At 40.2% G+C, this 24,444-nt stretch overlaps 1 protein-coding gene across 1 annotated transcript in view; it reads right to left on the bottom strand.

Moving 5' to 3' along the window:
- Positions 1-24,444, bottom strand: part of LOC104625661 (dedicator of cytokinesis protein 1) — a gene marked incomplete at its 5' end in the record, with an annotated part of 76,977 nt that overhangs the window by 1,582 nt on the left and 50,951 nt on the right. Inside the window, 3 exons of the mRNA XM_010293348.1 lie at positions 1,840-1,967; positions 13,087-13,193; positions 14,763-14,833. Coding sequence (XP_010291650.1) covers positions 1,840-1,967; positions 13,087-13,193; positions 14,763-14,833 — 306 coding nt within the window. The remainder of the gene's footprint in view (positions 1-1,839; positions 1,968-13,086; positions 13,194-14,762; positions 14,834-24,444) is intronic.

Raw genomic sequence — 24,444 nt, 5'->3', positions numbered from 1 at the left:
AAGAACTGAAGCCAAAAACCACATGACAAGGAGAAACAGATGAGCTTTGCTCCCATCTTTTACCTCATAAACAGGCTTCTTAGTTTTCATGAGTCTGAAGGAGAAGACTTCAAAAGGGGTCTGTGAGATGGAAAGGGGAAGCAATTCCATGGCCAACATTTGCAAGCACTTCCCCAGATAATTATCTAAATAAATCAGCATCTTTGTGTTGCTTCCCGGCCATCGAAGAAACATTGTGATGAACCGTTTTCTTTCTTGCCCCTGGGTTTGTAGAACATTACCCACATCTTATCACTGGATTATGCTGAATTACCAAAGGCACACCTGCACGTATGAAAAATGCATCTGCATATTTGAAGAGTGATCCATCTCAGTACATACACAGCTACTGCTCCAACATACTTCTCTTCCTGCTGCCAACAGAGCTGTCTTTGGGATAAACCTTACAATTCTGGTGCAAAGAGCATCTGCAGGGAAGAATGCATCTACCTCAGTACCCTGCTCCTCTCGCCCTTCAGCTCTCCCCGCTTTCTCTATGAGTTTTTTCTAAGACTTCCCTCCTCTCTGCATTCCCAGCACTGCTCCTGCCCATTTTCAAGTTTACTTTATAACCCTCCTCACTCCATGTTTCCTTCCTTTCCCTGTCCCCTTCTCCATCTCCCTGTACCACCGGCAAACGGGTACCTATTTCTGCAGCCCCCTCGCAGCCGCCGCTGAGCGACAGCGGCGCGGGGCAGCGCTCGGCTCCGCTCCTGCAGCCCTGCTCCAGCGGGGCTCAGCCCGGGAGACCGGGGACCTGCACGTAAGCTGCTGCTGGGGAGAGAAACGCAGCCAACAAAGAGTGACAGGAAGCAGCCAGGCTGTCAAAAACAAATTCCTTTCTCTAAAATAACCCACTCTCTGAAGCAGTCACACGGAACTACTTTAAAAAAGAAACAATCGGAATGATCCCAAAAAAGAGTCAAGTAAAACGCTAGATACTACGCGAGTATCTGAGGTCCCTTCCAACTAAATTAGTGTATGATTCTACACAGGACCACAGGTTCAGGCAGCAGCCTCATCAGCCCAAACTTCTTTAAGAGGGCATCAAATCATTGCAGCTCTCCAGTAAAGCACCAGTATTTGCATATTTGTGTGAAGTCAAGAGAAGAAAAAAGGGGACTATTATGCAGCCTACACATCTGCATACCAGCCCAGGGCAGCGCACAGGTTCTCATCCACAACCACCTCACACGTTTACATTATGAATAAGACAACTTATGCTAGTTATAATATTCATGCACAAGCAGCCACTTTCCAATTCAGGTTATCTCTTACAGAAGTGGAGAATTCTGCTACGTAACTTTAAACGGCACTTCAAAAAGCTGAACAAGTTTGCTGTGTCAACAAAGGATACGTTCATACATGTATCTGTATACATACACCCCCGCCCCTTCAGGCTGGCCTAGCAGGCCAGTATCAATACAACTCAAACATGCACTTCCCAAAATACTCATCATGGAAAAAAACTAACGTTTTCCACCTGGCAGAGGCTTATAAAAGACAGGCTGCACTCCTAATAATACGTATTCTACTCACTATCTAGCCAATGCCTGAAGAAGTGTTATTGGGTAACAGTGCTGTATTGGAGGTGCCTCAGAAACGGTAAAAAACGTTCTGAGATGTCGCACCACACATCCTTGTCACTGGATGCCTAAAAAGATGACTTAAAAGAGACTGGTGAGGAGAAAAAAAGCAGCAGGAAGAAAATCTAAGCCCTCAGGAGTTACCTGCTTAATTAATTCTACTAAGATCCATTTCTTTTAAGTGCTAATCATCACAGAACCGTAAGATACTAACCACATCTTTCTTGTAAAGCACTTCCAGGATGTTACTCAGCAACTGGCAACAAGCCTCCAAATCTTCTTGTCTTTCCAAGTGATACTTCAGCTGATCTGTCATTGTAGGCAGCAAGATTTCCCTGCAGTCTGCACACAAAACACAGAGTTACATACACAGCTTTGAATAACTTCAGAGCACTATCTAAATAGCCAATCTACTTCAGTGCTTACATTACACAAAAAAATTAGGAAAAAGATTGTAACTTCCACATTTCCAGTTACCTGCTTTTCAACCAAAAACATAAAAACCTGAAAAAGTTATAAGCAAATCAAAATGAAGTCGTTAGGTTAAGAACACTTGGACAAGCCCTACCTGCCCACCCCAGGCAAAGCACTTGAGCAGCCTCAGTGATGTTAACTGCCTGTGCTTGAAAACATTAACCGGACCTACCCGGTGCCATCGCACAGCACTACACAAAGCATTACATACAAGCATGGCTTCACACGCGCTTGACTGTTGGCAAGGTGTATTAAACTTCATTTACCCTACCGGCATTGGTCACCAGTGCAGCATAGCCTACGTGTACAAACACGATTCACTGAGATGTATGATGCTATTCAGATCAACAGTCAGCTGTGTGACGTCATCTTTTATAGTCTTAGTCCCGACCTCTGTGCCTTCTTCAGTAGTATTTTGTGATAGTTCCTTCCCTACCCTTAGGTGAGGGATCATTATGGATGGCATACCAAGATGACACACAAAGGTCTGTCAGAGTCTGTCTCTTCAGATGAGGAGAAAGTCAGTCATCTGACTCTGACAAGACAGTGTTCTGCTCCAAAAATGCCGCTGAAATACTTTACGCTGGTATTCAGATGTAGTTTCTGCAAGTCCTGTACAAGGCAAGTGCTTGAGAAAGTGGAAATATGGAGAAGATAAGGAAAACTGGCATAGAGCTAAATAATTGAGCTCAACATTTAGCTTTAAGCCAAGAACGTAAGGGAAATAAGGCAAGGATCGATAGTCGTAAACCTACTGGCAGGTAACACTGGGACACTGATCTAATTAATCTAATGATTGTACGACCTGCTAACTGTCTTGCACAGAGGGAGTGCAGGGACCTAGGGTTCACTCCTAACCCTAGACCATGCTCTTTAACTTTTAGGAGAGATGGCACAGCCAGAAATACCTGCCTTCTGTACAGTGGCACCAGCTGCAGCCAACCACGGCATGAGGCTAGAACCATGCACACTGTATCCTCAAAAGCAAGAAGGAGTGAAGTGAAAACCCTTTGGCGTCCTCCATTCCCAGCCCCATATAAATCCATGCCCAAAGGAGGGGAAGTGGTTATTCTTGTTCATCAGAGCCTGACTGGCTCAAGAGAAATAATGATGATTAAATTACACAGTGTATCTACCATCAGCGTAGTACTAACACCTATTTTGGGGGTGAAGGAAAGGAGAGCAGGACAAAGAAGAATCAAGAGCATTTTAGTATCTATCCACCTTCTCTAAATAATACTGTAGAACAGGAACAGAAGAAAAACATGAGACTTTCCCAGCTATTTTACCCTACTAGACACCAGGTCCCAAGTCCCTTTCCCTCCCAATCTGCCCAACTATCTCATGTGCATATGGAAAAAGGTGTGAGCTCTGATCTTCTCAAAGGAAGTACTACTACATCTCTATGCTAAAATGGCTGGATTACCAAACTGGCAGGCAGTGTTTTCTCAGAGAAGTCATATGCATGAGACAGAAAGCAGCACAGCTATGTATGCACATGAATCAAGTATCTTGAAAAACAATAGTTCTTGTTAAGAGATTTTTATTATCCTGACACATGGACATACACTATCACAATGTAGGTCACTCCAAGAAGTTGCCCTTGTACTATAAAATCACCTGGCAGATGATCTCTAAAAAAATTCACTTTGTCAAATGCTACACTGGCTGTTGGCCCACGAGATCTCCGATTACAGAGTGCGTAGAAATATGGATGGAGCTCTTGACAGCTACACAAAAGATGTGTAACACACTGACTTTTTTTAGTGATATTACCCAAATTGCTTGGACTTGAAGGCATATGGATGACTCACAAGAGGAGGCTTCATGGCAGTCCTTAATGACTCTATCATTGCTCAGGGATTATTTTCACACAAAAGCTGAAGTCCCTGGAACCCTGGAAGTTAAGAAATGCTCACGAGCACTCAATTAAGTCTTTCTTTAAGATGATTTTAAAGAGTTCTGGACCAGTAAGCATCACCACCCTGCATCAAGAGTGCAAGTAGCATACAGACCACAGCAGGAAGCACAAGACCAAAAAATGAAAACTGAGGATTAATCTCAATTAAGAGCAGATGACCCCATATTGCACTGTGAAAGCACTTATTTAGGGTTATACCTAACATTCTCAACATTTCTCTAACATGAGAAGCCAAGAGATCAATATCTCAAAGTAACACTTTCAAGACTAGGAAGCCTCCTCTTGGTAGCAGTACAGTGCTACTCAACAGCAGAAGCCCCTTCTGCAACCAAATGTTCCCTTTATCGACACACATTTGGTCTCTGCCCTTTTGCAGTGGACATTAACTGGCATCCAGAAGCAGTCAGGATAGGCAGGAGTTAAAATACAATCTAATTGGTGCTGAGAGCTACAACAAATACCAGTAGCTCAAGGATAACAAAGATCTGGATCACCAAAAGATGGTGATCGTGGCTTTGATTCACCACAATTAAGTACCTTTACTGGCTTCATCTTTTGCTGAAGAGATGTCCAGAGACAGAATGTGCACTTCCACCCTCGGCTGTTCCTGATTATTGCAGTCGATATTTCCACCCAGGTGCCTATATGTCAGTGCTGTAGAAGGTATGTATATGTGTATAGGTACTCTATTCTAACAGAGTACCCAACCGCACTGCGTGGGCCCCCCACAGGTGCCAACTTCAAAATGGACAAGGCAGAATCATCACTGCTAAAATACGTGCTGCAGGTACCAGAAAAACTGACAGCTGGGAGGCAAAGGGGTACCAAGGATGAAGAAATCAATACATGCTTATGGCATTGTGTTTTGGCTTGCAGTGAAAAATTGATACAGGCAATAAAAACTCAGTGTCATGGTGAAAAATGCTCTCATTTGATAAGTCTCCATGATAAAGTATGGGCTCAAGAGGACTTGCTTTTGTCACTAAAAAAGAGAAGGAAACAGATGGATGAAGCAAAGATGAACTTCATAGAGAAGCAGTCTCTGCGCAAAGTCTGACAGAAGCCTTCAGCCAGTGCCACAAGGTCCAACTGCAATGATTTGAACTGTTCTCTGCAGCTGTTTCACAACTCCCAGGTCATCAGTGACCACAGTCTTCTGCCTCCAACAGAGCACGAAAGAGTTACAGAAGCAGCACCCCACAAACTCATCCCTGCAGCAAGATACCTTGCACAAAGGCTGGAATCCTGCTCTCACAAACTGTGCAACAAGGAAAAGTAAGTGTCATTGACATAAAACATAATGAAGAAAAACCATGCTATAATGCAGAATAGAGAGCGCTCCATCTCAACAAGATGCGAGACAGTAACTGAAACAGCAACATCCTCTTTCTGCCTTGCAAGCTCACACATGGAAGGATGAGAAATAACAGTGTATAAGCACACCCAACTTCTAGTAGTTCAAGAGAAATATTACTCAGTCTCAAGTGACTCCGTAAGTGCATGTTCACTATGAATGCACAACTGGGCTCTCACTCAAAGACAGTACTTTGAAGAGTTAGTTTCTTCAATGCAGAGTTTTTCTATTTAATTACTTCTTGGACATTTAACCTCCAGCTTTATAGCTCAAAAATAAGAAAAATCATGGTGCGTTTGTTGCAGTTTTTGTCTCAAGAAACAGACATTAGACCCCGCAATGTAGCACACTCCTTGCACCAAATGCAGGGGAGAGAAAGAACCCTGACACCCAGTTGCTAAGCTCTCCAAGCAAAGACATGCGAACGTGCCTTTGTAAAGCCTGCAAGGTGAATAAATCTTTAATAACTTACAAAGGTCCCTAATTAGAGATTTGAAAGTGTTTCATGTCCCCGTTAAGCCCCACTAGTAGAGAACGGTCAAAGATCAATTTAATAGCTGCAAGCGTGCAGAAGGTGAAAATTGCAGCTATGTCACCTTTGAGTTAGATTGTCTAGAGTACGCTCCAATCAATAGGGAAGGTATTCAAGTTGAATTTCTGAAAAAGGAAAAACTAATTGATTTGTCATACTACTTCATTTGGAATTACACAACCTATACTAAAGACTAAGTTCCCCTGGGCAGACTTGACAAGGCTCCTCAGTTGCCACCTCACAGCCTCTCCGCCTTCCTCAACAACAACTTGTGAACATCTGTTGTTTGGTTTGTAGCTGTCGCAGGTTTTAGAACATGGGAGGATACAACAACGCATCAAGGTGTGCTGGGTACCTGATAAAAAGATCCAAACCTTTCCCAGATTTTTAAAAACAAACAAACAAAGCAGCCCACAAACCACCAACAAAGCGCCCAAAAACAGACATCCCAGAGAACCATGCAACCACCAACACTGCAAAATCATTCTAAAGATTACTTGGTCCTCAAATTACCAATTTGGTACCAATAAGGAACTCTTATACTAAGGAAGAAACACCGATATAGAGCTTACTTTGAAGTAAGCAAAAAGGAATAAATATTGCCAATGGGAAAGATGAAAGCTATGCCTCAAATCAAAAGAGTACTTCATGATACTCAGCATCTGGCAGGTAATAAAATCATATTTACATACTGGATGATTTTTACATACTTTTTCTTTCTCTTGCAGTTTTTAAAGGCCTACTTGCAGGGTATCAGAAAAAAGAGATGAGAAAAACTAGCCCTGCTGCCTAGGCTCCTGCGAAGCCGGCGCGGCGCGCAGCCGGCCCCCGCTGATGCAAGGGCGCACCGTGTGCTGCCCCCCAGCACCCCAGCTCCTTCGCCGCAAAGTCGCTTTCAGCAGACCCTTATCTCTGTCCCATTGGTTTCTAATCACACAACAGATCCCAGCCTCACTTTGAACTGAAGCAGAAGCAGCTCTTGAAACAATTCCGTCATCTTAAGGTTCTCCAGATACCTCTATTAAAATACAAGAGCTAGAAGGCAACAAAATCCCAAGATGGAATTCACCAACATGCACAAATACAGATTTTTTTTTTTTTTTTTAAATCTAGAATTATGGTAATATGCTCTATGAGGAGATAAGATTTTTAAGTGCATCCTTTGCTATGAACTATTTGAAAAACACTAGGTTGATCAACTGTGTCTTGATTACTTAGAAGTACAGAAGAGGAAAGGTTAACCTTCATCAGCCTGCCTGTCACAAACACCTCCCAGCCCTGATTAATGGACAACCTTGATAAATCTATAGTCTATAACATTAGTCTCCTGCTCAAAAGCCAGCTCTGAAGATAGCTCATGAGTATGATGCACAATGATTACAAACAACAGTAATTCGACATCTGTTCTCTACTGCACAAGTCCAGCCCACAATGATTAATGCCACAGGAATGTGCAGTGAGAATAAAATATTAATCTTCATAAAAGGATGCTCAGGAGGCATTATCAACTTACGAGCATCCAAGCAAAGACTTCAAATGAAACACTGACACAGAACTATGCTGAAGCTAAATACACACAATAAATTTCTGTCAATTTAAAAACATTTCATTTGGAGGGACACTGACAAATGCATTTTTTGATTTTATGGTTCATTTAGTTAACGTGGCGAAAAAAATAAAACCTATGCTTACTAACTTCAATTCGGCTATACAGCATGAAGACAAAGATAGTAATTTTAGTCATAATTAAACAATAAGAAATCTTATAAATGCTATATACCATCTACTAATATTTAAGACACTAACAATTTCCTAATGGAGAAATCATTAGATTTCCTAACTACTTAAGAATACAGCAGCTACACAGCTCACTTGGCAATTAGCTGGAAGTCATTTGCAGCAAAAAGCAACAGCGAATACAAACAACTCCACAGGACAAAGCAAATCAGATAAATCACTATTTACATAAAACCAAAATGTTGACGTTTCTATGGATAAGACACTTCATGTAACTACCAACCATAAGCACTTACACATTTAAAATTGAAAACATGCATTAGGTTATTATAAAACTGTTCCACACTGTTTTTTAAATTCATACTTATATTTGGACATACTCTTACAGAAGACTTTTACAACACTGAATTGTTTCCTGTGCTAAGCTAATCAAATACTTCCTCTGTTTCAGGGTTTGAGGTGGGGTTTTTTGGATGGGAGATGGACAGCGTCAAACGAACTCCTCCAAAGCACAGACTGCCAATTTCCCTGTTCACAACTATCCTTTATCCTGCTGGTATCACTACCTGGGCAATACATACACACAAAAATTAGATGGATCATCCATAGAGAGTACAGGAAAACATGGCAGTTCAGCTCTTGAAAAAAGGGCACACTCTTAGCTAGTCACTGTGATGCAGCCCTTGGAAACGGTTCTGCTAAGCACTCTGAAGAACTTCAGCACCCATGGCCAAATGATCTTTTCAATGCCCTTCCAGGAAGCGTCTCCTCACACACGGAAGGGAACAAAGACTAAACCAATGCACAGCACAGGTCGGCCGTGCCAACAGAAAGGGCCACTGAGCATCAGCACGTTACGGATTATTTTCCATACCTGAGAAAAACAAAGATGCAACCTTATGCTTTTCCAGAAGAAAATTCACATTTATTTTGAGAAAGCCCTAATAGATTATTTCTAAAAACGTGGAGGGTATAAAAGGCAGATCATCTAAGATGTGCAAAACAGGCCTTGAACTCCGTGAACTCTGAAAATGGGCAAACAGCTGTCTATGTTAGCAGGGAATCAACAGGAAAATCTTTTCTTCTTAGTGATATTTGAACATTTGTTGTTTCAAGGACAGAAACTAGAAGCCTGAAGATCCAATACAGATTTAATCTAGACAGAGAGATGATTTCTACTTGTTGGTCTCTGTAACTAACCACAAGCCTGGAAAAATACGGTCCTTGAAGTCCCCTAGCTATTCTCCTCTCGAATACATATATACGAATACACACACACTCTCTGCTTATCATTGTTTTGACTGATTAGCTACATACTGATTCCCCCCACACCTTCGGTAGCAGGGCTCAACTACGAGCCACTGTTAGGAGAAAAAGCACCAAAACCTAAGAAAGGTACAGGGGTTTCCTGCCAGGGCTGAAGAAAGCTTACTAAAAATAAGTACAAGTTCTGCAAAGAAGAAAAGTTACCTTGAATTTCTGAACAAAGCCTACAAACGGCACATGACGTACCCAGAGAAGTGAAGAAATTTTAAAACTTTATTTTACATTCTTTTTTAAAGACATACAAACCACAATACCATAGTACCTTCTCATCCAAAGTCCCAAACTCTTCAGATTTCATAAAGGCCACTGAACCATCCATGACTCAACACCAGTCTTTAAGCACAACGCTTCGGCACACAGTTTCACACACCCACCCCTCTCACCCCAAAAATCATTCAAGTTTCACAAATTCACGTATTTTGAATTTTCATTCCTCTGGAGACATAAATCAATCTTCTTTGACCTCTCAAAGCACAGAATTAGAGCATTTTTCTCCAACAAACATACACTGATGAAATGCTGTTTGATTTTCTGTAGATTTTACAGCTTTCCATCGATTCCATAATCCTGTATTGCATATTGCTTTTTGAAAAGAAAATCTCATTTCTGCAACATGATACAGGATTAGCTGGATACTTTATAAAAGTATTGCCTATCAGTTAAAAATTACTGAATCAACGAGGAGGAGGAAGAGAGGCAGTCAAACTACATTTTAGCAATAAGAACTCAAACCCACAGAGCAAGCAAAAATAAATAAGTTTAACAAAGGCTGTGGCTAGGAGTTTAATTTATTTTCCACCTTATGAAAGGTTCTGAGCACACCTGGTTCTCCAGACACAAGCTTTTATAGAGAATTACCAGCGGCAAGAGCAGCTTTAAAAGTAATGCTTCTTTCTGTGTCGATAAACCCATACACAAACACACGAGGTCACACACAACCATACAGAAGAGACGGCAGCACAGAGGTGAGTACGTGAGACAGAGCCCGTTGGAAGCGGCACGGCCGCATCGCTGCTGCGCCGAACTACGTCATCCTCAGTGCCAGGCTCCATCCCCTCGTGCACAGCGCTGCTCCAGCACAGCTGAGCTGCAGCGGGGTGAAGCGAGTGTCCTGTGCGGTCAGACTGTGCCATACCTGCCAAGCCGGGCAACGCCAGCAGCGTACGCGCCTCGAAACTCCATTGGAAGTCAACTGAAGCACGTTAGATTTAAGGCATTAACAGTGACATGAAAAGCCATGGTTAGGAGCCTCCCGATAAGATCTAAAAGCCATTAAGGAGCACTGTTCTGTCACAAAACTGGACTGAGTACAGATTAATGACCCAGCTATTAAAACATTCATTTAAATTTCACAGGAGCTCAATAACGTTGGACTATACCATTCGCTGTAACCCAAATAGCTGAGTTTGAGAGTTAGGTTTAAAAACCAGCAACACATAATTTCTCCTTCCACCTCTGAAAATGAAATCGGTTGAACAAGGGAAGTCAAAGATTAACATAGTAAATACACGATGTGCCTCTATAGCCTTCCTTAGGAGTGCTTTTTATAGTCTCAATTTCTTGTTTTATCCGAGTTCTCAATTTTCTCCTATCCAAGACAATCAAGTCGAATACCTTATATTACTGGCCTCTGCCCCAAAGACCACGCAACTTAAAAGCTGCCAGGAGGAATAATTACTACACAGAGAGCAAGCTGGGAATGACTGAAGGAAAGGAGTAACATTGATGTACGTATATGAAAGAGGAAACATTAAGACGGTCTCAGAGGGACTAGTACCATTTTACCCAAGCCTCAAAACAAGCAACTCCATTTGCATTCCTCCTTTTTAGCCTTGCAAACCCAGCGATTCAGAATAAAACCAACTGATGTGGCTCATAAGGGCTAAATAATTTCAAAAGATCTCAAAAGCGAAGATCAAGCTGAACTGCATTTGGACTCGCTGGTGCAGTACATGGTGACACGGCTGGTAGACGCTGTTTTTCAGAGATTCATCCTTACTTCATCACCATCCATAACTGCAGGGAGTAAATTTACAACCTGTGTTATGCCTTGTTGCTCAAGTGGGACTGTAACTGTACTGAAGGCTTCCTTATGGAAAAGCCCTGCCTCCTTCTGGAGAGGTTCAGAGTCTCCAGGATCTCTATCTTCCAGTCTTAATTCTCCATAGACTTTTTCTTTCCCCCCCCCGCAAAGTTTAAGGTTTAAACTTGCACGTAACATACCATGTAGACCCAATAATTTTACAGGTACTTCTTATAAATTGCAAACTTGGAGAATAAACTTACTGCAAATTCAGTCTTAAGAAAAAAGGCCATCAAAATATAAAACTTATTCTCCGAACATCATTCTTTGAGAGCAGCCCTGCCAAGGAGGACTGAGGGGGTCCTGGTGGATGAAAAGCTGGACATGAGCCGGCAACATGTGCTCCCAGCCCAGAAGCCAACCGTGTCCTGGGCTGCCCCCAAAGCCGCGTGGCCAGCAGGGCGAGGGAGGGGGTTCTGCCCCTCTGCCCCGCTCTGGGGAGACCCCCCTGCAGTGCTGCGTCCAGCTCCGGAGCCCTCGGCACAGGAGAGACATGGACCTGTTGGAGCGGGGCCAGAGTAGGCCACCAAAATGCTCAGATGGATGGAATGCCTCTCCTATAAGGACAGGCTGAGAGAGTTGGGGTTGTTCAGCCTGGAGCAGAGAAGGCTCCAGGAAGACCTTATTGCAGCTGCCAGGACTTAAAGGGGGCCTATAGGATAGGTGGGGACACTTTTTAGCAGGGCCTGTCACAACAAGACCAGGGTGAAAGGTTTTAACCTAAAACAGAGTAGATTGAGAGTAGAGCTAGACTAGATCTAAGGAAGATATTTTTCACAATGAGGGTGGTGAAGACCTGGCCCAGGTTGCCCAGAGGTGGGAGATGCCCCATCCCTGGAAACATCCCAGGCCAGGTTGGACGGGGCTCTGATCTCACTGAAGACGTCCCTGGTTGTGGCAGAGGGGTTGGACTAGATGGCCTTTAAAGGCCCCTTCCAACCCAAACTATTCTATGATTCTATAATTGCTACTTGTGCAAAATTAGAAAGCAAACTTCAAGTGGAATGAAGTGGAAAGGGCCACAGTACTTAATCCCACAGTTGTCAGTAGTAGATCCATGCAACACCCCACCTTCTAGCAGTGCTGCTGAACTGCGCCAGGCGCAAATGCAAACACGGTGAACTTAAGGAGCATAATAGGTTGCAGCGTTCATTGAGTTGGCTTTATACTTGTTTGCTAACTGGAAGAAAATAAAAGTTACTAGATCCAGCAAAAGTTACATAGCTGTGGTTAGACATTATCTGATCTAAGGCCTGCCAGCACAAAGCCAATCCACCAAGAACATTTTTTAAATTGGAACTAGAAAAGTTTGTTTTATCAGCACTTTCCATCATGTGGTCTGAGCGTTTTTGACCTAACAGAAGAATCCTTTCAAATTTCATTTTATCTTTGAACCATTGCGTATTTGGTCCCTCACTAACTTCTTTTGACAGCACATAAACACTTAATTTACGTTAGTTTAACCTGCAGTCATCTAGAAAAAGAACAAAACGTTTCACCTCAAATGAAAAAACCTGTAAGAGAAGTGCTTGAACTTACCTTTCACTGGCCCACTAATGTACAAGGAGAAAATACGAAAGCATGGTCGAGTGGCACACTCTAAAAGGTTTATACATTGTTTTACTTCAGCTAGAGGACAGCTTAAAGGGAGAGAATGACACTTAGGAAAGAAAGGACATCAAAAACTTCCATTTTCTCCACAGAATCTCACTAAGCACAAAAGCTGAATTAATAGGTTTTGACAAAATATATCATAGTTAAAGTTGTAACACATGCCAACACCACTGGATGCTTAGTGCCCTTTTAAATTAAAAATTACAAGTTTTTGCTTCCACTTCTTTATGATCTATAACCTGCAGTAAGTGTCAATTAGCTTTTCCTCACTTATTTTAAATCTTCTTGTCCTTCTAATGGTACAACCTTAATTGGTTACAACCTCCACCGCGTTCGGCAGCAAGGACAAATCTTGCACTAGCAGCGGTCTGGAGACAATGAATAATGCGACAGTTTAATGGCTGCAAAGGTCCTGCTTACCGTGCTGCGTGAAGAGGTCACTGTGAACTATTTCTATCAAGCAATATAGCTTCTGGATTGTGAGCCGGCTCACGGGAACGTTTAGGATGAATTCAGTGAAGAGTTTGCTACATACAAAAGGGACAGGTAAAGATATATTAATCTCTCTTCAAAATACATTTAAAAAACATCCAATAGCACAGAACAAGATAAACAACTACACACTTTTGGACAAGCAAGCTCTTTTTTCTCCAGACATAAAAGAGTTAGACAGGAATTTCAGAGAAATTTGAATTGTCTTTAATATGTCTGTTTAGTTTTTTGTGTCTTGTCTTTTGCCCTCTCCCTTTTATCTCAGTTTTACACTCTTTTCCCATGTTTCATATAAGTTTTTAGGTTTCAAATTTCAGTTGTCTGTGCTATTGCTTCTTTAGTTCAATCATCACATACTGTTAATGCAATAATACATGACCATATAAGCCAAAAATAAAAGCAGTGATAAGTCATGTTACAGGCCTTCACCACCAAAAAAACAACCAAACAAACCCGGAAAAAACCCAGAAACACAAACATTTTCCGATTATATGGTATCATCATACTTATCAGCTGAGCTCCCACACAATACAGATTTTTAAAAGATTTTTCAATAATTTTGCTATGCTTCCTAAAATCTTGGGCTTTTTTTTTTTCCCCTGTTTAAGCCTTCACTGCTAAATATTATTCACTCTCAATTTAAATATTCTAAGTGACAGAAAAACTGTCGTGTTTAGGGTAAAACAGCCCAAATCCTGGTGTTTTTCATGCAGTATATTTTCCCAGTACCTTTGCTATCACATATCAAAATTATGATTTAGTCCAGAAACTCTACAAAAATATGTGTTCCCAAGGCCCACAGGAAGCATAATTGTCCATGTAAAAAAGTTCATGTACAGGAAAGCAGAAGCAAAGTGCCAGATTCCCCAGGCCACTGGAATGTTAGACTAAGATTATACTTACCTATTTTATTTCTACTACCTCATTTTGATACACCAGAACATAGAAATGAAAACAGACAATACATAGAAGGGTTTGTGCAATCAAATTAGATAAAAAAGGTTGTGTGTTTTTTTAACTTAAACACTTTGTAATAGCACTGTGAAAGAGAAATTGATGTTTTTTTCCTCTTTAAGTTAAAAGTTCTCCTGAAATAGTAGTTTTGATTTAGTTTCTCTACTGTTTTTTTGTTCTAAAACATCTTCCTATTTCCCTTTCTATTTACTAAGAACATTCCTATGTTTATGAGCTACTAAAATGTCAATCCAGCAATAGGGTCCACTGAACAAAAACAGGAGTTATTATTTACATTAAATTTATACTTTAGAGTGAAGCATCAAGTATACAGCTTAAGAGTTTTGATGTCAGTTGCCTGATTGATAACTCTTGCTATCTCGTTACATGATTGTACTCCACAAGAGTGCAAAGTTTGTCAAGACACTGCCAAACCTTGATGCCATGAACATTACTTTAAAAACAGGCTGTTTGTCTAGCCCTAAAAATATCTGCAAGGGAAGAAAGGTAAAACCGAAGTGATAAAACATCTCAGGTGATCATATTTCTTTGCCTCTGTGTGTGTGTGTATATATATATGTATATATACATATCTGTGTATATATACATAAAATAAAGTTCACACTACATATTTCATTAACTCTACTCACCTAAGTTCTTTTGGATCAAACACTAATTTCACATCATTGACAATAGCTGGCAAGTATTTAAGTGCTGCCCCCTAAAAAAATAAAAACAAATAAACAAGATTGAAATTCCTATGTCATTAAAGGTGATGCAAAGACTGCAAGAAGAGACTCACACAAGAGCAGGTTGCTTTGGCTTAACTATTCTGTGGCTTCAGTTGAACCCCTGTGGCTTGTTCTTAGCACATTCTTTTGGGGGTACGTTATCTCAACTGAAACTCCATGACAATGAAACTTTCAGATTTAACAGATTTATAACAAGAAAGAGGCACGAAAGGTTAGTAAACTGGGAAAACCAACAATTTACACCAAAATTAGAGACATATAAGCTCCTTCCAATATGTTATAGAAATTTTGGTGTATTGGTACACAACACATAACTAAGTTATGTTCCTCTATTCACTTTCCCCCCCATCTCTGTAGAGCTAGAAAAGCACCTTCTCCTCATCCTCCTCCTCACCAGCCATGCTGTAGGTTTTTGGGTTTAATTTTACCTCCACTACTTTAAAAAAGAAACAAAAATGCACAATTGTCAAGGGCAGTTCTTTCTAATTCCCCTTGAACTTGCAGTAGTTACTCTACCTCACAGTACGGAATGAAAGGATTCATAAGATACAAACAGATGTTTAGTATTTTAACTATCATAGCAATTTTAACGAATTTTGGCTTTCCCTGTCTTAGTAACAATTTGTAGTTATTCATTTATGTCTAGAGCAAACATTCCCTTACAGGCATCAAGCACAAAAATCCAGCAATTAAAAGTTACCGCCCAGCAATTTTATGCAAACATGCCAGAATTCACTTTGGGTTAGACAACAGCAAATGGACCTCGAGTAACACCACAGCCAAAAATCACTTCGTCTACACAAACAGTAATTTCTATCAGATAAAGTTGAGGGTTTTTCTTCACCTGAAAATTGATTTAAATGCCCTATTTCAAATAATAGATGAGAAACTGTTCTACCTAAGAAACCCTAAAGCAAAAGTCATTGCTTTTAATCTTAACCTTAATCAGCTCATACACGTGCGCTATTTTTACTGAGGTTCCTCAAATTCTTGCATCCACTGAGTATCAGGCTAGAAAAAACCCACAGTAATTCAACTATAAACCACAACAGCTGAACTTATTTTGCTTATCTCTGCATTTTATTGATAATGTCAAACCACTTGATTACAGACATATTTTTGCCTCAAAAGGGGGAATGATTCATTCCCCATACAAGGCATTTCTGTTGGTGGGTTTAATGCTTAGCATCTGCAGCTTCCACCAACGAAAGCACCATATGCTCCCTGTCCTTCTGAATCAGAAGGAAGACAAGTCCTTATACTTTCCTTTTTAATTGATTCTTTTCTAGACTGAAGTCCATGATGTGACAAGTCATTATACTGTACAACCCCACCGCCAGAGGAATTAAAGAGACAAAAATCCTACTTAGTGGTAGTTGTTAATACTAGGAGGAGCCACAGGGACTCGAGGCGTATTGCCTCGATACATACAAAACCACTTGTCTATTTTCAAACAACTACACTTCTCTGCCACAACCCTAGCAATTTTAAATCTAATTCCACCGTTCTTGAGTGCACAAGGTCAGCTGTTTGTTCACAGGCACAAGGGACATTTCGGTCCAAGTTGTTAAGCAAAAAAGGGGAAAAAATATTTAGGATCCACTATCAATCAAATACTTAGTCTTCCCAGCTAAAAATACAAGTAACATTAGTGATTAATACGTACTATTTTAGAGCAAAGTTCAGGTATATTATACAGTATGATTATTTTAATTAAATCATTTGCATACCTTTAGGTAAGATTAGCAGAGGTATCAGCGATACAAAATATGCCTTTTCTTGAATAATGTATGAAGCAGTTATTAATTTACATATCGCTCAATAAAAATGCAGATTAAAGTGATTTGGGTTAGATGGTTTAAGAAAGCATATATCCATGTCCAAAATCATACCCAAAAGCACAAATTCAGGCAATTGTTTTATCCAGATTATAAAGCACTACTGGATTCTTTAGGAATTTTATAAGCTTTGCTATTCCAGCATGTACACAAGTGGCTGCAAGTGAACACTGAGTATAGCCCTGGAAATGTCACCCATCCTGGAGGAACACACTAGGCTATAGCAGCTGAACAAATTTCTAGTTAAAATATTACATTATTAAAACTTGAGCACACACTACACTCACCTTAGAATCAGCTCATATATTCTTCTGTGAGGTGAATACACAAATTTCTTTTTCACTGAATATTCATTATTACAGAAATATCGCCAACAGCAAACAAAATGTATAAGGCAAGAACATTATAGTACATGTTCAATTCTGTTCTCAAATTCAGTCTATCAACTAGAGTTGAGTAAATACCCAACATTTCCCACCAATATTTACTCAAATAAAAGGAAAAGCTATATTTCCACAGCATTAATATTATTTGGTGTTTGCTATTCATTAAAAAAGAAATGGTAGTGATTTTTTCACCTGCTGAAGCATTCACAGAAACAGCAGAATAGTGGGGGAAGAAAAAGAGTGTTGAATTCAAAAGCCAGAACAGCCTCTGCTTTTACAGAATTAACTCTTCAGGAAAGAAAGAAACCTGTCAAATAACTTCAAGAAGCCAGCATGGGAAGTTTGCCAACACTTGGTGACCACTTAAAAGAGCAAAAACCAAACATGGTCAATAGGTTAGATGCAAATTTCAGGGTGTTCCAGTTTTTATTCATAGTCCATTTAAACTGTCAAGCTTGATCATCAAACATTTCCATGTATGCTTAAAGGACTACTTACATGCTCAGAAATCAAGCTCCTAACTGTAATTATGCAAATAGCCCCATTATGTACATGCTTGCGTGTTTTGACGGATGAAGACTCTAATGACCACTTATGAACTGCAGCCATCGCTGTGTTTTTATTTGCTTATCACTCAAATGCATGTAGCAATAAATGTTTAGTAACACATAGTAAAAAAGAGCTTGCATTTTATATCTTGAATTAAAATTTCACACTGTGCTGACACAATCATTAAAATTAACACTTTAACGGCTTAAATGAAGTACTACCAGGTAAAACAACTTAAAATATCAATTTAAAGCTTGTAGTTACAACAATTATCAGCCATTTAGGTTCTACTTTATGGAAAAACCAATTAAAGTTTAGTATCTTTAAATTTAAAGAAAACTGTGGAAGTATATTTCCCAATTTCCACTCTCAACTGACTCAACTGTATGACAGGCAATACGATCAGACCACATTAAATCTGTATCTGTGTAATCCAGAGGTCTACTAAATAACTTTTTGTTGATATAAACTCCTAAAAGAGCCGCTCTCACTACAGATTTTACTCCCTTAGAACCTGCAGTTGAAAGTAGTTCTTTTGTAGCACAATTGGAATGCTGGTTATTCCCAGGATACTAGAATATTAAATTCAACAGATAAAAAGCCGTTCTCACTTTTTCACATAATGACTGGAAAAAAAACACATAAGCAACCTGTTTTGGTTTTTATTTTTTTCCAGTGTAAGACATGAAATTAGATTACTTTCCACTCTTCATCAGCACTGGGCAAAGGTTCAAATTCCTAATCTCTGCAAGAAGTACATGGCAAACTAAACTAAAATCTTAATTGCATAGTTACTCAGTGATCCCTAAGACGCTTGAAAACTCAAAGACAGCATCAGAGATAACACAATAATGAAGAATCTTGATTCTCTGATTTTTAATCAAACAGGTTTTTGCAATAATTGCCATGCGATCACATCAGATACACAAAGTTGGAAATAGCAGTCTCAGGCAATAATTATACATAGTTTCAGACTGGACTGCAATAAAAATTTTACTGCCGAAAGTGGCTTCTCTCTTCGTGGAAAAGTGACAAATTATTACTACCCTTACCAAGTTAGAATATCATTCATTTTAAGTACTACAAGCACACAAACAGACTAGCAAAGGGGAAAAATAAAAAAGAGAGAAAGCAGAAACAAGACAGTGCATCGTATGAATAATGGATGTATTTTTCCTGTTACTGAGTTAAACTTCCTCATACACTCACTGTTATATTGACTGTCAGGATATTATTGGAATTTTTTTTCCCTTGGGACATGCCTCACATGCGAGTCAAGGATCAGCATGATGTCAACAAGCTCACGTCAGCCTGCGAGCTAACTCAAAGTACCTTTTGATATTACGTCTCATCCCTTCCTTCGCCCTTTCCCCACCACACACAACCGCAGGCGCAGCTGTGCACTTACACAAATAGGTGCTAATTCCCCCTTCAGGAATAGTGTATCTATGCATAAGTAGTATTATACCCCAGCCAAAGTGCAGACATATGAAAAGAACCATTAACTGACACTTATCACATGAACCAGCTGCCAGTAGAACCTACTGAACTGCTCAGTGGAGCAGTGTAGTGCTTCAAGGATACCCTTCTAAGCTATAAAGAAGTGCAATTAAGTATGCCAAGAAATAAAACTCACTAAGTGAAAACAGTAAGGTCCAGAAAAGTCAAAAGCTTTGCCTTAAATAGACTAAATTAAGCAATAATTGATGGTCACAGTTCTCTGCACAGCCAACACAGAGGACGAAATTCCTAGGTTTTATCGTTCCACAGAACTTACTCCTTAACTCATCACAACCACCTCTCTAGAGCAGCCCTCCTGCGCAGCCGCGAAGGAGGACTCACGGATGGGCCTATAGGCACGTACCAGCAGTCCTCCCAGCAAGAGATGGGAGGACAGATACACACCTCCTCATGTCATTAGGTAAATGTAAGCACCTCAACTTTACGTTTTAGGACTCTCACCAGGGCCCAGGCAATCTGCATCCCTCTCCAGTCCTAACAGTTTCCTCTCGGACACTGTGTAAGCCTGTCCTCCGACCCCAGCTCCCTTCAAGCCCTCCCTAGTTTTAAGTTGGAGAAAGACAAAAGACAGACTAGTATTCCTCCATGGAGCCCATTTCTGCAAACCTTTGAGTTTCCTGGAGATGGCTTCACTCATGAAAAGCAGCATTACCTTAAGCATTCGGTCACCAATGCCCGAAGTCCACCTTCTGAAAAGCCACATAGCCTATCATTTCCAACGCTGACAATCCAGCATACTAGCAAGCCATGAAGAACACATTTACACAGAAGAGCACGTGCTCAGAAACACGTTTAGGAAGCATTACAAGATTAGTACAATCAAAGCGTATTTTGTACGTCATTTGGAGACATATCCTAAACATGTTCTGTCTCAAAGCCATGAAGTCATGCTGTAGTCTGTGTGGTCAGCAAGCACTGGTTGTAAGCATCTCCATTACTCTGTCACATCTGGTAGCAGTTAGTACATCGGCAGGCTTATGGATTAAGAAAAATTATATTCTCCTAACACAAAAAACTTATTCTACCACAACTGAACTAACACTCTGATGTATTAACACAAAGCTATACCAGAAGGGGATCAAAAATATGTCACTATATTGTACCACAGCATCCTTCTACCACTCAACAGAAGACAAATTGTCTGCAGAAACACTTTTGTGTCACATTAAAGCATGCTAAAGATAGGGTAGCCTTGCTAAGTAGCTTGAAATCACATCTGATCTAATTTTGGATAACAGATATAAACAACTGGAGTTTTATAAATTTATTTTCCTTTATTACACAGTTGAAAGTATTAAGCAATCCTTTCATTAATACAAAACAACTTACTACTGTGATAACAACACTGGTCACTGGTAAATGAAACCAAAGCAGTACAGAATACAGCGAAGCAGTCTTGCAACAACAGAAAACACTAACTTTTATCCCATTCATGGGTTTATACTGACAAGGAAGGTCAAAAAAATAACAAAAGCTTCTTTACAGTAACAGTTTAAGAAAACTGCAATACTACAGGATGTCACTAGATTGAACAAATGACATTTGCAAAGTATTAAACAAAATGTATTCTGAATAGCATACTACAGGCTTTGTCTAGGATTTAAGTTCACCTCTTTGTACTACATAAAAGCAAAAATACCTAGTTTAAAAATGTCATTTTCTAAAGTCATTCATGTCAAACAGCACGCCTAGTCTCAAAATTAAGCATAAAATCTTTGCCAAACATAGTATATTTTTATGAACTCTTTTGTTTGATGAAGCAATAACTTTGTTTTGCCTGACTCAATTTGTGCATGACTTTAATGTTAATTTTTATCTTTTGTGTCATTCAACACAAAGCACCTACCTTCTACACAAGCATTATCCTGGATGCCATTCTATTAAACTCATCAACCCCCTCCAAATTAAGCCCAGTCAGCAGCTGGATGAAACAATTTCCAGGAACGCCTGAACACCATTTTTGAGTTGCCCCAGTCCACAGCAGACATTTGTTCCAAATCACAACTGAACCAGTACCTCTGGCACGAAATTCTGTGTAAAATAGCACAAAGCACGATCACAAGTGAAGTGGCACTGCCCTTTTCTAGAGTTTATTTATTTGTTGCCAGTGTGACAACAGACTTTCCCACATAGGTTCCAAGAGACACAGAAACCTCAGCCCATAGTTGCATTTTGTTACTCAACTAATTTTAAGCGATGGTTATAAAGTATTCAACCTGTTGGAAGAGCCCTGCAGACTAATGCAGTCTTTCATTTTCTTCCTAGGTACTCCAGCAGCTTGTAATTTATTTCCCTGTCTTCATTAAAATACTTTTCTGTGGCTTTAGCACTACATGCTTAATATTAAGACTAGGAAAAAGTACAGTATGGATACTGAGAAATATGCATCATGTGTTAAAAGTGACAAGGATTATTAAAAAAGCACTCACACAAGAGAGTTCGCATTAGTGAAGCGTTATCATCTTCCACCCGGGCTCTCTGTGGTCACATTACAGGATAATTTTATACACACACCTACTTTATCAAGATCATTTAAAGCACAGAGAACTAACTCAGCTACCAGCCTATCTTTTTTCAGTCATCCTGAACAGCAGTGCAAAGTCATGCTTAACAGCAAACATTAGAGCAAACTGCAAGATCCCTGCTGAGAATAGTTCAGTTCCCGCATACACACACAGCCTAAATCAGACAGTCCTCATAACTCCGATGCAGCTGGCTCAACTGCCTTTGTTTCAAAGAGGAGCAAGAATAAATTACTAGGTAATATTTGCATTTTTATCTAAACTTGAAACGTCACGCTAGGCTTCAGCTGAGCTCATGCTTAGACAGAAAAAAGGTTAAGGAAATAATTATCATGCACCAATTAGCAGAAAATAGGAATAAAATCAGGAAAGCTCACTATACTTGTAACGATTAAAAATATGTATATGCACCAAATGTGGCACACCTTATTTAATCAAGTAGTTCTTAAAAACAAAGAGATACTTGAAAAACAAAGTTTAATCTCTTTACATCTCAAACTATTACTGCAGGCCACTACCATTCACAACGCAAGAAAAAATGTTGTTAGTAAGAGGATGACCAAAACACCTCTCAGCTCAAATCACTGTTTGAATTTCTCTCTCCCGTTTGGAAAACTGCGTAACTTAAAAAAAAAAATCAAGTGCAAATGCCAGCCTCTGAATGCCAGCCTCAACTGCAGTCAACACTAACACACACAAAAAAATCCCAATTATATTTAGGTAGGTAACTACAAAAACCAAACTCTGCGGTGTTTTAAACACTGTAAGCTATACCATACTAGCTGTCCACATTCAAACCTATAGGATTGAATGGCTGTTCAAATTCAGACCTATAGGATTGACTATTGCTGCCTTTCTAGACTAGGATAAATATTTTTTTAATTCATTTTTACACCTAATGTTTTGATTGCAGCATGTTTTAGTCCACTGAGAGCTATACATACTAGTAAAGCTCTGCTCGAATCGTGTTCCAAAAATATATGGGTTTTTATGTATTTATTGTAAAAATACATAGCTGAAGCACAATTCAAATTTAAAATAAACTTTTAATAATGTTTTAAATTGTTATTATTTTGCAATACCAAAAGCTCACAAGAGGAAACAGACCTTTACACTGGCCACACACACGCTAAGCCAGCCACTACGTATACACACCCGAAGGACGAGGCGGCCAGCGCTTCAGCTACGAAGCCGTCTTCCCCATCAGCTTCGCCAGCACAGCGGGCAGCGGGCCGGAGCCAGCACTGGGGGTACCCCAGAGCCCCCTCCCCTGACCGACACCCCATCGGAAGCAGTGAGGGACGGACGGCTGACACCGACACGCCTCTCCCCAACTCCAGGCCAACCCCAGGTTCTTGCAGGACCTTGTGCAGAAGGTCAGGCCGTCGCCCTTCCCAGCCATGAGACTGGCAGTCAAAGCACCCTTCAGTAACACCAAGCATGATTTTGGTGCAGCAGAGGGGTTTTGCAGACAGACGGGGCTTTCGCTTTTTTGCTTGTTGCTTTTCTCTTTTCAAGTCTTGAGAAAGATTCAGTCAATGCTGTGTACAGTTATATCTACTTGCAGCCAGCAAAACTGCAAACTACCCCTGTTAACATGGCCTCCACAGAAAATATTCTTGATTTCGTTTCCGTAAAGGCTGAAACTGAAGTCAGGTTTGCAAAGTAGCCACTTGTACAAATTCTCCCCTATCCAAAAAATTTTGAATAGCCATAATCCTAAGAGAGATACAAATTCAAAATATTTTTTGTGCTCTACAACCTCACATCCGTGTTCAATTCATGCAGTTTTCTTTTGAGGAAATTTCTTTTTTTAAAATGTACCCAAAGCCTTGAAAATTTCAAATTAAAAAAAGGGGCAATTTAAATACAAAATATTAAGTAACTGAAGACCTGAGCTACAGTCAGAACAGCTCATCAGCTTCCACAAGGAAAAAATATTTGAATAGATGAAGAATAATTCTTGCTAAGAACATAAGAATGCAGTCATTCATTCTCCCCCACACTGTGTCAGCTTGAAGGCTACTCTCTTAACAGATAGGCTGGGAAAAAAAAAATTCTGTATAACCAGCCCAAAGAGAAAAGTTGTGAACATTTCAGAAAAACTTTCCAGTGGCAGTTCTGCTTCATGTTGATAAACTATCAAGACAGATTACAACTTTTGCAAGGAGAAATAGAAATATTCAAATGTGTGAATTAAGCATCTGTCTCTTAATGTGAAGCACCTTAATTTTCCATGGAGGTCTTTTCAACTTCTTATCTCTCCAGACAGACTTATTTTGTATACACTTATTTAGCTTCCCCAATATATATTAAAAACAGTAAAAAAAGCCTGAAACTGCTACAGCTAGATCTACTGACCTTAACTGCACAGAGGGACCTAGCAAACTTACCTGCTTTTCTTCATTAGTTTTCTACAAAGCTTCAGCAGAGTATCCAACAGCCCAAGAAACGCTCACCGTGCCACACTAATGGCTCACACAGCCCAGCACCTGGTCTCCAACGGTGGCCACAGGAGATGCCGTTTACAGTTCCTGTGGTCCATTGCCCTCCTGGCTCCCCCAGCATCCCGAGATGGAGGCTGCGTCACCACCCATCCTGCCAGAAGTCCTACGGGCCCGTGGCCTGTAACGCCGCCTCGCCTCTTCCTGGGCCTGCTGACAGTGTCTGCCTTTAACCCCCTGCGACAGCAAGCCTCAGAAATTAAAATTTTTTCTTTACTTGTCTTAAACTAACCACCTACTGTCAGCGGGTGCACCCTATT

The sequence above is a fragment of the Phaethon lepturus genome, unplaced genomic scaffold, assembly GCF_000687285.1.
Source record: "Phaethon lepturus isolate BGI_N335 unplaced genomic scaffold, ASM68728v1 scaffold388, whole genome shotgun sequence".
Lineage (NCBI taxonomy): Eukaryota > Metazoa > Chordata > Aves > Phaethontiformes > Phaethontidae > Phaethon > Phaethon lepturus.
Note: the sequence above shows the minus strand (reverse complement) of the source record. Positions and strands in the feature narration are given on the sequence as shown.